The sequence below is a fragment of the Camelus bactrianus genome, chromosome 7, assembly GCF_048773025.1.
Source record: "Camelus bactrianus isolate YW-2024 breed Bactrian camel chromosome 7, ASM4877302v1, whole genome shotgun sequence".
Lineage (NCBI taxonomy): Eukaryota > Metazoa > Chordata > Mammalia > Artiodactyla > Camelidae > Camelus > Camelus bactrianus.
The window spans coordinates 83,400,657-83,417,812 of NC_133545.1; the positions used below are offsets into that span (position 1 = coordinate 83,400,657).

General features: G+C 63.5%; 2 protein-coding genes across 13 annotated transcripts in view; one reads left to right on the forward strand and one right to left on the reverse strand.

The window, feature by feature from the left end:
- Positions 1-1,196: 1,196 nt before the first annotated feature.
- The window catches only part of CAMK2B (calcium/calmodulin dependent protein kinase II beta), an 89,471-nt gene continuing 73,511 nt past the window's right edge, over positions 1,197-17,156 (reverse strand). For 2 of the 12 annotated variants that reach the window (XM_074367732.1, XM_074367735.1), the window contains 11 exons: positions 15,171-15,208; positions 14,935-15,006; positions 13,453-13,497; positions 11,778-11,826; positions 10,324-10,437; positions 9,964-10,044; positions 8,990-9,103; positions 4,003-4,078; positions 3,781-3,875; positions 3,279-3,513; positions 1,197-3,068 (listed from right to left, as the gene is read on the reverse strand). In XM_074367732.1, coding sequence (XP_074223833.1) covers positions 3,281-3,513; positions 3,781-3,875; positions 4,003-4,078; positions 8,990-9,103; positions 9,964-10,044; positions 10,324-10,437; positions 11,778-11,826; positions 13,453-13,497; positions 14,935-15,006; positions 15,171-15,208 — 917 coding nt within the window. In that variant the 3' untranslated portion in view covers positions 1,197-3,068; positions 3,279-3,280. Of the gene's footprint in view, positions 3,069-3,278; positions 3,514-3,780; positions 3,876-4,002; positions 4,079-8,989; positions 9,104-9,963; positions 10,045-10,323; positions 10,438-11,777; positions 11,827-13,452; positions 13,498-14,934; positions 15,007-15,170; positions 15,212-17,156 lie in introns of all 12 variants that reach the window. The other 10 variants (XM_074367733.1, XM_074367738.1, XM_074367739.1 and 7 more) reach the window with 8 other exon arrangements.
- OGDH (oxoglutarate dehydrogenase) overlaps positions 10,353-17,156 on the forward strand; it is a 349,298-nt gene continuing 342,494 nt past the window's right edge. Inside the window, exon 1 of the mRNA XM_074367731.1 lies at positions 10,353-10,360. The gene's annotated coding sequence lies outside the window, so the exon portion shown is untranslated. The remainder of the gene's footprint in view (positions 10,361-17,156) is intronic.

A 17,156-nucleotide genomic window follows, 5' to 3' on the forward strand; every position in this document is an offset into this window, starting at 1 on the left:
TTTCTGTCCTAAGCAAGCCCAAGGTGTAAGGTACAGACAGGCAGCAGGAGGACCTGGGGACCAGGTGCGGAGGGGAGGACGCCCGTCTCCACATGCGGGTGCCTCTGGGGTACAGGCAGGGCTGCCCAGGGCCTGCCCGGGAGGGAGAAGGCCCAGAGGCCTGTGGAAGGGCCAGCAGAGCACAGGCAGGCCATGGCAGCTCTCACCTGGCTGGGCCTCGGTGCGCGTGGCATGAGGGCAGGTGTCCGAAGAGCCAGGCAGCCATGCATCTTGCGCTCAGGCTGCTCTGTGGTCATGCGGCCATATGGTCAGGTGGTCAAACAGCCATGGGGCCAGGCGGCCAGGCTGCTATGTGGTCAGGCAGCCATGAGGCCAGCACCAACTCAGCCGGCACAGGCCGAGGGTCAGCGTCCCCGAGGGAGGCCCAGCAGGCTTTGTGTCCCCGAGCTGTAGGGGTGCAGTGGGCAGCTGGGTGACATGTCCCTCCGTGCTGGGGCCAGGCTGCAGAGGGAAGACCTGGCGGGGAGTGCCTGGCTGTGCCCACCCTGGGCCCTCGCTCCCTCCCTCCTTCCAATCTGGGGCTGTCTGGGAGCCTCTGTACCTGGCACCCCACTGTCCCCTAGATCTCTGCTCTGGGCTTCTGTTGTGGGGGGCTCCGTTGTCACCTTCAGTGTCATCTTTGCATCCCAGTAGTCACCACTCTTCTGCTCCTGTCGGCGTCTGAAATCCATGCTGGCCTGTGTACCGTCTACCCAACCCAGCGTGCAGGCCCAAAGGAGCAGTGGAGGGGTGGCTGTGGGCACCATGTGTCCCAAGCATCTGCGGCCAGTGCAGCACGCACGGAGAGCGGCTGGGTGGAGGGATAGACTCGACAGGGCAGCGGGGCTGGGTCCTGGGGCTCTTCCCACATAGACCAGTCCTCAGAAGCCACTAGGGTGACTGGAGAGGTTGGGGGTCATTTTGGTTCTGGTGCCCAAGGCCAACAGAGGACTCGGGGGGGATCAGAGGTGGGGGTGGAGACACCTGGCGGGGCTATGATCTGCAGCAGCACAGAGGGGCCCCGCCTGGGCCTGCTGTCCACCCTAGATGGGCTGCGGAAAGTCTGACCCGGGGCTCCTGCAGCCTGGGCCAACCCAGGGCCCACATGGTGGAGGGTCAGCAGGGTCCTGGCACAGAGCACCCAGATGCACCTGAGGGAGTGTGTCCTGTTTTTCTTTTATTTGCAGTTTCCCGAGACAGAACAAAATAATAATTTTGTACACTTACAAGGCTCAGAAAGAAAAGACAACGAAACTCAGCAAAAAGAGAGAAGAGGAAAGGCCGGCCAGCACCGCGGGCAGCCAACCCTCTGCAGGGCGGGCCGGCCAACGCCACCACACCGCGGACATCTAGCTAGAAGAGCGGGTGTGGCTTGCTCATGACGGGTCATGCAAAAGAACTATCCCCCAGAAAGAAAAAAAATCCCCAAATTATCCCAGACAGGCAGCTCTGTGGAGATAACAGGTGAGTGGGAGAGGAGGGGAGGCGGCCCCAGGAGGTGAGGATGGCCGGGCCACACACTGTCCACGGCGAGCCCCGCCGCTGCCCGAGGCCGGGAGAGCCTGGCGGATGTTTACCCTGTGTCCATGGGTGGAGACAGCTGTCCTGAGCACAGCCGTGGACAGGCAGGTGAGGGTCCACTCTGAGTGTCTGTCCGTGGACAGTCCCCTTGGAGATCAGCATCCAGTGTCCTGTTCCCCACTCCGCGCCCCTCCCTTGGTTTGATGGTGGGGGAAGATAAAGAAAATCCTTGTCGAAAACTATATGAATTGAAGAGGGCAGATACTGGGCAGGGGGTGTGGGTGCCACACCTCCGTGATCACGGCCCCTGACTGCCCTCCAACCCTAACCCAGTGGGCCAGGTCAGACCCACCCCCATGCCCACCTAACCACCCTCAGCTCTCTCTGCCGCCATCTGACCACATAGCCAGTCCCAGAGGCTTGGTGCGTGCCCGCCAGCACACGGAGGAACCCCGAGGTGAGCTTAGCCCTTCTCCCCACACTGTGGGTCCCCGTCACACACTGCAGTCTCCAAGGGGCCTGGCAGGTGCGAGCCTGGCCCTGCCTCTCGCAGCCCAGGGCAGGCCTCCACTCCCTGCTGCTCTGGGCCCAAGCCCCCACAGCGTGGCCTCTGCAGCAAACACCTGCCTGGACCCTGCCTCAGCCCAGGGGCCCCAGCCACCTGCTCACCTCTGATCCCTCTCTCCTTCCTGCCTCACGACCTTGCCCAGAGCCCTGGGAGCCTGAGGCCCATATCCCCTTGGTGGCCACACAGGCAGGGGAAAGGCAGGCAGAGAGGAAGAGGTACCCGAACAGGTGTGCCCCCTTCCCCTGGTGCCCCCACGCCCCAGTACACCTCCCTGGCCCCGACAGAGCCAGAGCTGGAGCCCTGGGCCCACAGGGGCTTCTTGGATGGCTCAGCGTCCTCCCATAGGGGCGGCCCAGCCTCTGCTCTGCTCATCCGGGCCCGCACCCACGCCTTCTCGGGGAGGAGGGGAGGGAAGGGAAGCAGGAGGCAGGACCGCCGTGATCAGGCCCCCTCGGGCCCCCCAGCCCCTCCCCAGATGACACCTGACACTCCTGACTGAGCCCTGTGCGGCACAGAGGATGCAGACACCTTCGGGGTGGGTGCCACCTAGCAAACACCATGTTCCTCGGGTGGCAGGTCCCTGCGGACAAGTTCACTGCCCCGGCCGGTCCCCAGCGGAGGCCAGGAGCAGACGGACACGTGGAGCTTGGGTGGGGAGCGGCCGGAAGGTTCAAAGCCCCACAAATGCCAGTGATTTTTACAGCTTTTTCCTTTGTTTAGTGTTTTTTTTTTTTCCATTTCATCCGACATCATTTAGTGTGTGTGTGGTTGTCGTTGTCATCTTGTTTTTTAAAAAGAAATCACATCTGGTCTTGGTTTTCTGCAGACACAGGCACCAGGGGAGGAACGAGGCAGACACAAACATGCGACAGGCAGGCCGTGCGCCCGAGGGCAGCTGGGCTCCAAACACCGAGTCTGTCCCGCGAAACCAGCTGCAGCTCTGAAACAGGGTGGGCGCGAGGGTGGGCCGGGGTCAGCTTCGGGGGCAGCCACTCTCCTAGGCTTTGTCGTCTGCAAGGTGGACCCCTGCAGGGCTGCTCGGTGGGCCCCGCGCCACCACGCCTCGAACACGAGGCTCCGCTCTGTGCCCAGGAGCCAGCCCTGCCGCAGTCCCCACCGCTCCCTGCCGCCTCCCCGCGCGGGCGCTCACCTTCACTGCAGCGGGGCCACGGGCGCGCCCGAGCAGTGGAAGTGCACGTTCTGCCACTTGCCGTCTCGGCGGTGCCACACGCGCGTCTCCTCGGACTGGCTGGTGCGGGGCCGGCCCTGCCCGTCGATGTACTGCGTGAGGCGGATGTAGGCGATGCATGCGGCGTCCTCACCGATGACGTGCACGTGCGGGTTCAGGATGGTCGTGTGGATCGGCTTGCTGTTCTTGGCGAGCACTGTGGGCGGGCAGGGGCTTCGCACTGTGCCCCCCACCAGGCCCCTCCACTGGCCCAGCGCCCCTGAGAGTGCCATCCTGGCTGCCCCCTCCCTGTCGCAGTGTGTCCGCACCCCCTCCCACCTCTCAAGTGGTTTGGGGGGAGCTCTGCCACAGGAGGTGGGGCACGGGCTGGCCAACCCTGGGCACAGACTTCCCAGGCCCCTGACCAGCCGGCCACCTCCAGGGATGGGTGCCGCCCTCCTCCCTGCCCCAGCCCCTCACTCACAGTTCTCAAAGTAGAATCTGTGGAAATCCATCCCTTCAACCAAGTTGCCCAGAGCTTCAGGCTCAAATGAAGTCAGGCCTGGGTCGCAGATTTTCCTGGGGGACAGATCCAAGTGAGGAAAGGCCCCTCAGAAGCTGCCCCTTCCATCCACTCCCTCCTGTAGGGTAGGTTCCCCTCTCCGACCCCGGCGGCCCCAGAACAGGCCCGGGCGCCCCGACTCACGCGTAGGCCTCGAAGTCACCGTTGTTGACAGCCTCGATGAGCTGCTCTGTGATCTTGATAATCTCCTGCTTCCGCGCTGCAGGGGGCCAGACATCCGCCCGGTGACCCGTGCACCACGCATCCCCGCAGCCCAGGAGGGGCCCCAGGCAGAGCACCCCACCCCCAGCCCCCACCCGCCTCTCCTCTCCTCTGCAGGAGGGACCCTGAGGCCCCGGATCCTGGCACCCAAAATGCCCAGCTCAGACTGCTCCCTGTGAGGCCGCAAATGGCTTCCACATTTCAGGGTCCAACAAGATTCTATTTCATCTGTCTGAAATGCAATGTTCCTGCATGACTAAAAAAGTCCATCCGTGGTACAAAATGTCTGGAAAATGCAGAAAGCGGAAGCAAAGCCGGTCACAACCACCCTGTACCAACCCCAGTCCCTCAGGCCACATCCCCTGGGCCCTGGGCAGCTGCAACACCGACCAGCCCTCCTGGCTCCTGCCCAGCCGGGCACTGCTCAAGGATTCCTTCACGCATCCAACAGCTCTCGGGGAAGGGGGACCGTCTACTGAGGGCCAGCTCACAAAGCAGGGAGCCAATCAGGGACTGCAGGGCCAGGCTTCTGTGCAAAGGCCAGGGAGCAGGCCCAGTGGAAAGCACAGGGTGGACCTCACCTCCTCCTCTTCCTGGCCGCCCACGGACTGCCAGCTGGCCTCTGCCTCCTCCTGTTTGCAGTCCTGGGCCCCTGTGCCAGCCTTCCAGCATCACCTGTCCATCCCGCATCCTCAATCTGCAGCCCTGGGCGTGCAGCCTCCTCTGGGCTCCTGCCCCCTTGACCTCTGGCCCTAGACAGTGCCCGTCCCAGGGGTGCTCAACTGGGGGCCCCCTTTTGTCTAACTACAGCTTCTTTTCATGCAAAATATTTTAAACACATGAAAGAAGCAAAAAGAATAATGGAACCCACACCCTGCTGATCCAAACCTGAACAATTTCCCTATTTGCTTTAGACTTCTTTTACTAAGATACAGATGACTGTGTTCCCCTCAGTCTTCCTCCACTCACTCTCCTCAGATAAATACCGAACTGAATCAGGGGCTTAAGCACTTCTGTGCAGATACAGAAACACCCAAACGCATACACAAAACACACACACACACATGCATGCGCACACAGGCACAGGCACAGACACACCCACATATGGTGCTTTCTGAAAGCGGTAAAAGCTGTAACGTGGTAAAACTCAGACCCAGGGAGGGCACTGGAAGCACGATCCCAGGAGCTCCCTCCCTGGTCACAGCGACACCACTGGAGCGTGTCCCCACCCCACTCCCAGCAGCACATCAGGACCACAGGCGCTCTGCACAGACACCCTCGTGGGATGGGAGTCCTCACTCCACCAGGCCTAGTGCTGGGTATCTGTTGGTCTCCCGGATTTAGCCGCCAGCGCAGCAGGGATCAGCAGCTACGTGAGTTGATCTGCGGGGTAAGTTCCCCGAGCACAGATTGCCAGCTGTGACAGGGTGCATTTAGCATTTTGAAGCACGTGCCCACGACCCCGTGGGGCTGCTGGTTTGTCCTGCTATCAGCACCTTCAGCTGTCTGGGTGCTCACTCTCCCAGGCGCCCGCCTGAGAAGCGGACAGAGTCCAGGGCAGAAGACGCCGCATGCCGAGTGTGAGCCCAGGCGTGCCTGCGTGTGTGCTGGGAGCCTGGGTCGTGCTGCACCGGCCCTGGACAGTGACTGTAGGACGGGCTCCATGACACCAGAGGGGCTGAGTGTGTGCGTGCATGTGGGAGTGTGAGCACGTGTGCATACGTGTTTGTAGGGCACGTGTGTGTGTGCACGCCGACCCGCAAGCACGCGTGGGCTTCCCCATCCCCACGAGGCCCTCTCTGTGGACCTGGCAGCACTTCTGCTAGTGCCGTGTTTCCATCTCTCATTGAACTGCATGTCTGGACCATAACAGGGTTTGGGCTTAAGGCTGTCTGTCCCTGCAGAACCCAGGCCCCACCTGTCTCCAGGAGGGTGGTCCGTGGGCCCAGCTTCCCTTACACCAGCCTTCCCACTGCAGAGTTCTGAGCTGCAACAGAGCTCTGTCCCGACACATGCAGACAGGTCTCTGGGCTCTGTTTTCACCTGCTGGATATTTCACCCTTCCTCCCACACGCCCACCTCCTCCCACACTTGCCCCATCACAGTGCTCCTCCCCTCGATACTTACTCCGCCGCCTGCCCACCTCGCCCCTTCAGCATTTCCCAGTTCTGAGTGGCCCCCTCTCCTCTGGGACCTCATCCACCCCCATCCCCAGTTCACCCATCACCTTGGTGGAGGCAGCCTCAAGCTTCGGACTTCAGTCTCCTCCCACTGCAGCCCCACTCCCCCACCAGAGGCCTCCCCCGAGCCAGGCCCCCTGGGCCTGTCGGAGGGCAGCAACCAGCCCCTGCCACTCCCATCCCTGCCCATCACCCAGGACCTCGCCACCTCCCTTCTGCGGCACCAGGCCCAGTCCCCGCTCAGAAGCCCCCACCTGCCACCTGGGATTTACTCTCCAGCTCTGGGACCGGGACCCGCCTCTGGGCCAACCTGCTGATCTGGCCAAGGGGACGTCTACACCTCTCGACACCCCAACACTTGCTGATCCCTCTTCTTCACAGACATCGTCAGCCGCCTCCACCCCACATGGGCCTCAGCCAACAACCCTACAGCTGGAATTGTGACTTTCTTGTTTTGTTTTCAGTGCACTTTGATTTTACGGCCACCCTACTACACTGGGGTAAATGAACCTAATCTTCCACTTAAAGAAGTAATACTGAGTGTTTTTAAACAAAGTGTAATGAAAAATGGAGTCAGCGTAAAGAGAAAGTAGGAGAAATCCAAGGTCACGGCACACACTGCAACCCCTGAAGTTTGGGGAACAGCCACCAGGTCCATCGTGCAGATAGGAAAGCTGAGGGCACGCAGGCCCCGTCACAGCCCAGGAGGGGCCGCTGTCCAGGCCTAACCCTGCCCTGAGGAGCAATCCTGCCTCACCAAGTGGCCCACTAAGCAAAGGGATGCTCCAGAGGGTGAGGCCTGTTAGCAAGGACAAGATGTCCCCACCAGGTAACTCTGGGGACAGAGCCAAGGTGCATGGGCAAGGTCTGGCTTGAGAAGAGCCCCCGAGTTGAGCTGAAGCCCCATGCCTCCTCCAGCTCTCTTAGGGGGTGCTAACAGGCCAGGGAGGCCCAGCCACTGGCAAAGGGACTGCAGTGACCCCAGGCTGACCCCAAGCCTTGTCCCTTGGCAGCTGCAGGGGCACCGGGACACCCCCAGCCACCCCAGGGAGGCAGCTGCACCAGGTCAGCCTGGATTGTGCGTAATCCCCGATTATGGAGATCCCGGCCCGGGGCCAGCGGGCAGCGACCCCATTTATGCCCTGAGACAGCTGGTGACTAGGTCCCTGAGAAAGGAGGGCATCCAGGACCCATCCCAGGGATGGCCCTCTGCAGCCTGGGCCTCGCTGACGGGAAAGGCGGGTCCCGGTCCCAGAGCTGGAGAGGGGGGCACCCTGGCTCTGGCACTCACCCACACGGACCACTGAGAGCCAGGTCTCACCCCAAAATGAGGTGAGATGCCCTTTCTCCAGGCTGGCGCCCACCTGCCTTCCTTCACCCGAGGACACTCCCACACACACTCAAGGGGCCAGGATGCTGGAAACTCGGGGTAAAGGGACGCACATCCAGACACAAGGAATCCACTCCTTGAAGGAGACTGATCCCTGCCCTCAGGGTCCCCCAACACTCCAAGTCTGCACCCCGCCCTGCCCTCTGTACCCCACGGGCCTGGCTGCACCTGCCAAGTCCAGGTCCCTCGGCCCCCTCCATTCAATCCCCGTCACAGCCCCCTCTGCGGCCCCCCACCTCCCCGACTCAAGCTTGAGACAGACCCCTAAAGGGACAAGCTCGTGCTGCAGGCTCCCAGATCAGCCTGGAGCCCTTGGCATCCCCAGCAGGCTCTGTCCTCAGAGCTCCTCACCTTGGCACCCCTGGACTGGGGTCCCATTGCAGGCAGCCTCCTTGGGTACCCTCTCCATGTCTCCTACCCTCAGCTTCCTCATTTGTGAAAGCAGGGGCCGTGAGGGTCTGGGAGATGGGGACATGGAGGCCTCTAAACTAGGGTAAGATGCTGCACGAATGGGGAAGGGGCTCTGACCACTCCCAGAGGCCCTGCTGTGCGCCCACCGGCTAGTCTGGTCTCTCCTCTCTGAGACTCTCCTCCATGCCCCTCAACCAAGTCCAGATTCGGGCTACAGATCCCCCTACTCCTCCCGTACTGCTCCCGGGGCCTCCCTCCCACCCCCAGACCTGGCCTGCAGCGGGTGGGCAGGGGTCGGAGCCCTTCCGGGTCCAGCACTCACCCAGCCTCTCCCCCGCCATGCCCGGCCCCCGGCCCCGCAGCCTCTCCTCTGAGAGCCCGGTATCTCCCTGGAGGTGGGGGTGGCTGCCGCCCTGGGGTGTCATCCATCCCTGTAAGCGATACTGGCCGGCAGTCGGCAGATGGGCTGCAGCAGCGGCGGCGGCTCCTCCCTGCCTGGGGAGGTGGCCCAGCCCAGCGCCCGCCCTGCCGGGGCCCTCAGCTGGAGACGGCCTTTCTCTTCCTTGCCCCTCAGTGCCCAGCATCACCACCCAAGAGAACTGCCCTTCCACCCTCAGCCCGAGCCAGGGCGTAACCCCAGACAGGACCCCAGCCTGCACACGCACCAGCGTCGCTGAAGAAGAAACCCAGCTTGCAGATCACGAGTGTGAGACTCTAGTTCCCAAGAACCTGCTTCCTGATTCTTTTTCCACATGTGCACATCTTGAGCCAAACGGCACCTTCGTGTGGAATTCCCTGTGCCCCGCGTCCCCCCACCTGCCAGCTGGCCCCTTCCCAGAGCCAGGGGGCGGTGCACCGCAGCCGGGGGTCTCAATAACCCTGCGAGCCCCCGGGAGCCGCCAGCGGGGCCACTCAAGGTGCTACTTACACGGGGTGGGTGGGGGGCCTGGGAGAGCCGGAGACAGGCAGGGTGGGGGGCCCTGGGCTTCTGGGGTCCCCGAGCCCCTCCTCACCGTGTTCAGGATGTCAGAGATCCTGGGGGCTGGGGCGGAACAGACGAGACATGAACACGAGGCAGATGGGGACACGCAGGAGAGTAAACCTAGGGGCTGATGAGCTAAGCCAGAGAGAGTGGGGGAACGGAGCGGGATGTGAGGGACAGAGGGATGGAGAAGGGACATGGGGGAATGGGGACAACGTGGAGGGTGGGGGATGACAGAGGGGACATGGGGGACAAGGGGGAAGCTCCAGGAATGTTCAGGCAGATACACCTGTCTGACCAGGTGTCGTGTGGAAAGTTGCGGTGGGCAGAGGGTGCCCTCCAAAGAAGGGCAGCCTGGCCCAGAAGAGGGGGGAGGAGGTAGCCTGGCATAGGACAGGCCCTCGGTCAGCGCTGGACGGGTGAATGAAGCAGTGAGTGAGGCAGTGTGCAGAATGTCCGGCCCCCTCCGCGGAGAACCCAGTTCTGCGGGAAGGCTGGGCCCTTTCTTGTCCCTTTGAGGCCACAGGCCTGTGGTCGGGAGGGATTTCTGTCATAGCTCCTCGTGCAGGGGCGCCCTGGGGCCCTGGCTGGGGGCCCAGTGTGGGGCCCACATGAAGCCAGCGTGACTGGCCGGTCACAGCACACATCCTGAGGGGCAGGGAACATGGGTGGGAGGCCTCAGAGAGAGAGGGAGACCTTCCGGGGAAGGGGCCTGGGGCCGGACAGCGGTGCAGGGGGGAGGCGGGGGAGCCGTCGGGGGAGCCGCCTTGCGGAGTCAGCGCGGGTGCCGCCCCGACAGCCAGCCGGGCCGGACAGTGAGCTGGGCCACGCAGCCTGGCCCGGGGGCAGCTGAGGCCGTGCACGGCAGGACGCAGGGAGCCGCTCAGCAGCACAGCCAGCAGGTCTGGGGCACTACTTACATGGGGTGGGCAAGGGGCCCTCGGCTTCTGGGGTCCCCGAGCCCCTCCTCACGGAGCTCAGGATGTCAGAGATCCTGGGGGCTGGGGTGGACAGGAGGCAGACAAGTGAGGCGGCGGCGGGAGGGGCACAGGAGGAGAGGGAGCAGGGCCTCCCGCTCTCTCCTGCCCAGGCCCGTCAGCACCAGGGAGCCCCAGCCCTGACACAGGGGCAGACCGGGGGGCCAGGGGGGTGGCCCACAAGGAGGCACTGGAGGGGCAGCACTGGGGAGCCTCGGTGGGGGCATGTGGGGGGCAGGCTGGCCCTGGCTGCAGGCCCTTCGAGGAGACCCCCACAGCAGCAAGGGCCCGCCAGCTACTTACATGGGGTGGGCAGGGGGCTAATGGGAGCCGGAGACAGGCAGGGCGGGGGGCCCTCAGCTTCTGGGGTCCCCGAGCCCCTCCTCACGGAGCTCAGGATGTCAGGGACCCTGGGGGCTGGGTGGACAGATGAGATGTGAACAGAAAGGCAGGTGAGGACACACAGGACACGGAGGGCGTGCAGAAGGATGACCGAGGTTAAGCTAGAGAACCCCAGACCCCAGACACAGCTCACAGCCGCCCCAAGACCACGCGGTGGGGTCCACGGCTCCTGGAGCACACCATCCCAGCGTGCCCAGGGCTGTGAGATCACAGGTGTGTGAGGCAGACTCGGGACCATGTGCAGGGCTGGACACGGGCCTTCGAGGGCCAGCTGCCAGGTGGGAGAGCTGGGTGACTACCCAGCCAGGGCCAGTGGAGGCCAGGCTGGGGCCCACCAGGGCTCCTCTGCATCTGATGGACGACACAGCTGAGGTGAGAGATGCCCCCAGGCGCCCTGGGCACAGACATGGGGCTGGGACGAGGCTGGCTGGGCCGGCCCTCTCCCCCAGGCTTCTGCAGGCTCGGGCTGCCTCAGGCCTGCACGGAGCCACAAGAATGCACAGGAGGTCTGGATGACCTCCATGCTGATGGCTTGGGGCCTGCAGTCTGGGGAAACCACAGGAACGTCCACTCTCCCTGTGTCCAGAGTCCCAAACTTTGTGTTCACTTCCACTCCGGGACAAGGCGGATGCTCAGGACAGGATCAGTGCATCTCCCAAACTGACAAGAGTGGCCACCATGGGGCCGGGCCGGGCCGGGGCAGCCCCAAGGGTGCTCAACACTCATGTACACAAGTGTGTGGCTGAGAGGTGGCCCCACATCGGGGTAAGAGGCCTGGCCTGGGTGGAGTGGGTACCAGATCCCCTCTGCGGGGCGATTGAGAAAGCCAAGAGTGGAAGTGGGGGCCAGGTGAGCCCTTGTGGGGCCCAGCTGGGCCTGGGAGCCCCGAGTGTGGGACAGAGTGCAAGTCTCTGCCACCCACCCTCCCACAACGAACCCAGGAAACGCCCCTTGCTGCCAGTTCAAGTACCAGCTGCCAGTCAGGCAGGTACAGGTTTAAGGACCTTTGAGAGAAGGAAGAGCAAAATCAATCATGAACTCGTTCCCCAGTGGGAACTGGGTGTGCAGCCCCCGGAGCGACTGGGGGACCTGGGCAGAGAACCGGCCTCACCCAGGGCAGTGGCGTCCTCACTGGTCGGGGTGCCCGCGACAGTTAGGCTTGGCTTGGACGCTAAGCCCGAGACTGTCAGGCGCCGGTCTGTGCCCAGGCTCAGCCAGGACTGCAGCCCTGTGCAGGGTCGGCCCCAGTCGACGCACCCACGTGGCAGGCCCTGGCCTCTTCCTGTCCCATCTGTCCCAGCTCCACACCCGCCATGGCCCACCCGCCGGCCACCGCAGCCTGGGCGCTCAGGTACCTTTTGTGTCTTCATCTTCTATGGTGGTGTGGGTGCTGTCGGACGACTCCTGGGGAGACACGGGGAGAAGGCAGCTCAGGACGTGGCCTCTGCCCCCATGGGGCCTGCATGTGCCCCCCTTCCTCTGCTGTGGGTCGGGGCCCCGTCCCCAGAAACCCACAAGCAGCACTGGAGCTCATGTTGGCCTCCAGGGGTCACCTATCCCCGGGGCTGGGCCGCCCACATCCGCAATGGCCGAGGGCCCCAAATGTGCTTCTCCCAACAAGACACGTCCAATGGAAAGATTCCGTGTTCAACAAGAGAGAAAAACGAGCTTTTTGCAGTTCCAAGACCCCTGGAGAAGCAAAAAGGCATCCACAGCTCGTACATTTTGGCAGAGCAGGAAGCTTCCAGTAGGTCCTCAGGAATCTGGCCCTAGCCCAGCACCCACACCTCCTTCCCAGGCCGGGACCGTCCAGCCAGGCCTGGCCTTACCTCTCAGGTGGCCTTAAGGGCAGAGAGGTGGCCCCAGGACCTCCTACCTCACGCTCCTGGCCTGCCGCCCTTCAGTTAAAGAACCAGGCACCATCCACCTGTCACCGAGTTCCCAGAAGGCCTGCCTGCTCCTCAGAGGAACATCTTAAGAGGGTCCCCAAGGGGCCCCTCTGGCCCCCTCACCGGACACACTGCTCTGGGCTCTGGGCCAGAAATAGTGGTGTCTTCAGGCTGTAGGATTAAGACTCACAACACAGCCCCAAAATGCTGTCTCAAGGCCCCTCACAAGGAGAGCGGGACCCTCACCCAGACACACGGTCCTAGGAATACCCATCCCTGGCCGGAGTCTCAGAGGCCCTTCCTAGCACCTCGAGTCTGGATTGGCCTCGAGGCAGTGGTCCACGGCCCCCGGTCCTGGCCCATGGCTAGGGCGAGTGGGGACCCTGGGAGGAGCTCAGGCCCACGTGGGAATCTGGCTGCAGGCCTGGGCGCGCGTAGGGTGGTGCTGGCCCTAGAAACACAGCTTGGCCACCCACCCATTCCTCCCACCACTCAAGAGAGCCAGCCCCTTCCCTGGCCCCCGGGGTGAAGATGCCAATGCAATGGGAGCTGATGCCAGAGCAGGGGGAGGAGCAGGAGAGAGGTCAGTTCAGCGGGAAGCACTGGGCACAGCGGGCAGAGGTGAGCAGTGGGTGGGGTCAGGAGGGTCTGAGCTGCACTCCTCCTCCCAGCCCTGCACTCAGGGGGCGCTCTGGGCAGCCCACGCTGGCCCTTCTCCCCTGGAACTCTCACCCCTGGCTGAGAGTCACATAGCACACCCAGGCTCTTCATAGCACTTAAGCCTCTGGAGTAGGCCCTGTATTCAGCTGCTCCTGGCTATGCAGGCCTGGTCACCGCCGGGGGGGATGGAAAGGGCCCTGAGACGTGGACCCAGCTCGGGGTATCAGGAAGCCCAGTCTCCTGTATCCGCAGTGGACGCGGTACAACTGTGCCTCCAAGGGCAACACCTGGGGCCATTCCCCAAAGGAGCAGCCCGTGGACTTGAGGGGGGCTCTGTCCTGCCTTGGGAGGGGGTCACTGCACCGCTGTTTTGGCACAGATGCTTCCCCAGGGTCAACATCCCAGACCTTCCCCAGGGCCGGGGGGTCTGCCTCCTGCCTGAGCAGAAGTTCCCGAGAGGGCGACGAGGAACACGCAGTACCTTGATCCCGTCCACTGGGTTATGAATGACGGTGGTTTGAGGCTCCTACAGAAGAAGGAAGCACAGAGGAAGGAAAGAGGGAAGTGAGAAGAGGAGGAGAGTGGAGGCCCCCCCGCAGGAGCCTGGGAGAGGAGAGGAGAGGGTGGCGAGCAGAGCAGGATGGAGGTAGATGGCCAGCAGGGAGCGGAGCGGTGGGAGAGGGACCCGGAACAGGACCAGTGTGGATGGAACACGCAGATCCGCCCGAGCCTCGCAGGCACCTGCGACGGGAGGGTGATGGAGAGAGTGGGGCCGAGGGCGGGGCTGAGAAGTGGCCCGCTGGGTGCCCTGCCTCCAGCGCGCTCCCTCCTCCCTTTGCTGCCGAACCCTTGGCCCCGGCGTTGCGGGGGTGGGGAGACACAGGTTTGATGTCATGGGGGTGGGGGTGGCACATGGGATGGACGGGGTTCGAGACGGGGCTGGCTGTGAGGCCGCCGTGTGCGACCCTCCCCTCCTGGGCCAAGGCCGCCCCTTACTCGCCAGGTGGCCATTTGCCAAACCCAGCCTCCGTGCGGATGGCCTGGGGCCGGCTCCCAGAAGCAGGGCCTGTGGCCATGGGGACACCAAGTGTGCCTTCAGCAAACTCAGAACCTGGGGACCAGCAAACCTCAACCTCTTGGGCTGGCCTGCTCTTCAAGAGACACCATAGGCACACAGCACCCAGGGCAGGAGGGCTGGCACCCACTGGCCAAACCCTGTGTCCCCAGCTGTGGGTTCCCCTGGACACCTCCACGTGAGGGCCAGAGCTGGCAGGTCCCTCTGAACTCGTGCCTGCCCACCCCTCCCCAGCAGACCCCTGAGCCCTCTGGGCCAGCACAAGGCCAGCACAGTCACAGAAATGTATCTCCCCCACCCGCCTCAGGGCATGTAGGACACGAACTCGGATGGGAAACACCACGGCTGCTGGGCCATCGCCAGGGAAACCGCCAAGGGATCTCTGTCTCCCTCCAGATCACTGGGTGGGCGCTGAAGCTAAGACCAGGCCCACTCATTCTTCCTGGGGAGAAACCAAAGCCCCCACCTCCCAGATGGCAGAACCCCGCAGCGCCCCAGGGAGGGGTCGGGAGCGGGAGCCCCCACTGCCCAGCCTCCCGTCCCCCGGGCACTCCCTGTGCAGAGCCAGCCCGGCCGGAGCTCTGGGTCAGCCTTTGCGAGCAGAGGAGCTGAGTGAGGCTGGTGCCCTGGGTCCCGTGTCTCAGCCTCTCTGGCTAACTGAAGGCCTCTCACTGCTGAGCACAAGTCAGCCCGGGCCTGCCCACAGCACCCGAGAGGGGCCCCCAGCCCAGCCATGGGCCCGCTGGAACTGGGGTGCCCCTCACCCCCACAACCCGGGGGCAGTGGGCTCCAGGGGCCAAGTGTCATCTGTCAGAGACCTTTATCCCAGGCCTCCTGACAGGTGGGGTACAGGAGGCCAAGGAAGTGGGGTGCCGAGGGGTTCAGTACCAGGGCGGCTGGAGGAAGCGTTCCCTTGGGGCTGGTGGCAGCTGCACTGTTTTTGGTGCTATTTGTCTGGGGCTGCAGAGAGAGGAAGAGAAGCCATTAAGGATACAGTAAGGGGCCACACCCCTTCCTTGGGAGGGGCGGGGGCCCAGGAGGAGATTTGGGGATGGGACAAAGCTGCAGGCCCGGGGTGGGGGGGACAGGGCGCCCAGACCCCCAGGGCCAAGCCAGAGCCTCACCTTGACTCCGTCTGCTTTCTTGTTGAGTAAACTCTTGGCTGCTGCACAGGAGGAAACAGGCATGATGAGTGAGGGGCTCAGGCCCCAGTGCAGCCCACCCCGCTGGCGCGAAGCAGCCTCGGGAGCCTGCCAGGAGCCTGGCCTCCCCAAGGCCAAGTGAGTGGAAAGCCCAGGGTCCCGAGGCAGGGGTGGCTTCTGTACCCAGCTGGGGACAGAGTGGGTCTGCGCCCAGTGCTGAGCAGAGCCGTCCCGGGGGAGGCCTGGCCAGGGCTGCCTGAGGACCCTAGCCCCAGGACAGGGTCTTCCCCCAGCCATCCTCCATGACCTTGGAGGACGCCAAGATTTCTCCTCCCACCTGGGACCGGCAGCCTCTGGGCAGCATGCAGGCTCTGCTAAAGGGGTGGCAGGGCACTGCCCCCCACCCGAGATGGAAGCACACAACAGGGCACCAGGTTGCGGTGGTAGGCACCCCTCAGTAATTCTCCATGTTCTCAGGCAGAAATGGGTGGGCTGCAGCTGGCCACCCACACAGGGTTGGGCTTGTCCCAAACCCAAGTGCCTGCCTGCTCTCAGCTTCCTGGCCCCCCTCCCTCAGCAGACAGGACTCAGAGCTCTGCCCCCATGGCCAGGCCCCAGGCGTGCCTGTCAGCTCAGAGCACCCAAGGGGCAGCCGGACTCGCCCTCATGGGCCGCCCCAGCAGCCCTGGCCTTGCTCTGACAGCGATGACTGGGGCCAACAGGGGCCTCTGTGCCCACCCACCAAGGATCTTGATCTCAAAAGTGGGGGCAACAGGATGACACACCTGGGGGTGGGTCCAAAGGGTCCCCCGCCTCCCAGGTTCCCACCACCCCTCAGACTCCCAGGCCCAGCAGATGGCCCATCTCACCCCAGCCATACCCACCAGGGAGGTCAGGGCTCTGCCCGCCTTCCCGATCAGAGGCCCTGACCTGCCACACCCCCACAGGCCCTTAGCATCTGCGCCTTCAGCAGTGGTTAGTTTTAATTACAGAACTGGAAAAAAAAAAAGGAAATCAGCTTACCTTACAGAAAAGGAAAGGTGAGGAGGGGGGAGGAGAGGGAGTGAGGAAGGAAGGAAGAGAGAGAGAAAACAAGATTTGTGGAGGTTCAGGCTGAGTCCAAGTCTGCAGCCTGGGACTCACAGCGGCTCCTGCCTCGCCCGCCCTGCCCACACTCACGCCAAGCGATGCCCCGGGACGGGCAATGCGGTTAGGGAAGCAGCCGGGGTCGGACGCCGGACGGCGGAGCCCCTCGCCCCGGAAGGAAGGTGGCCTGGCCCCACGGCCGGCTCCCAGAGCTCTGGCTGGCCAGCCCTGAAGTGGGGGCTGCCTGCTCAGAGGGACGAGGTGGCCCACAGCAGGCCCGCGCAGGGACACTTTCTACCAGGAACATCCCTGGAGGCCACTGACTCGAGCTGGCACACACACCCAGAGATATGCAACGGTTCTCAAAGTGGGGTCCCCCGCCAGCAACGTCAGCAGCGCCCGGGCCACCCCGACTTACTGAGGCTGAAACGGGGGTGGGCTGAGCTTCTATTCAACTGTCCATCTGTTTTGGGGGATCCTGACGCTGCTTCAGCTTGAGAACCACTGGTCGAGGTCACCAGTGCAGTGACCAGGCCTTTCCCTGTCCAGGTGGCCATCGCGCCACCCTAGGGGCTCTGCATGGGGACACCGGTGGCTGCCCCCCGCCAGACGGCCCTGCAGGGCCATTGGAGAGCTGCCACACTGGGTGGTTTCAGTTCCCAGCCTTTCTCCCCAACGGACCCATCAATTCTCTCAAAAGTTTCCCTCCCAAGATCCATCGGGCAAAGTTTAACGAGAAGCCTGACTCCTGACCCAACCTTCTTGCCCAGTGAGCCTCACCCCGTGAGAAGCATCGCAGGGTGCCAGCCAGTGAGGGGACCACAGGCCACCCCTTTCTTTGCCCCCCATGCTGGCTTGCTCCACATTTCATCCTCCCAAGGG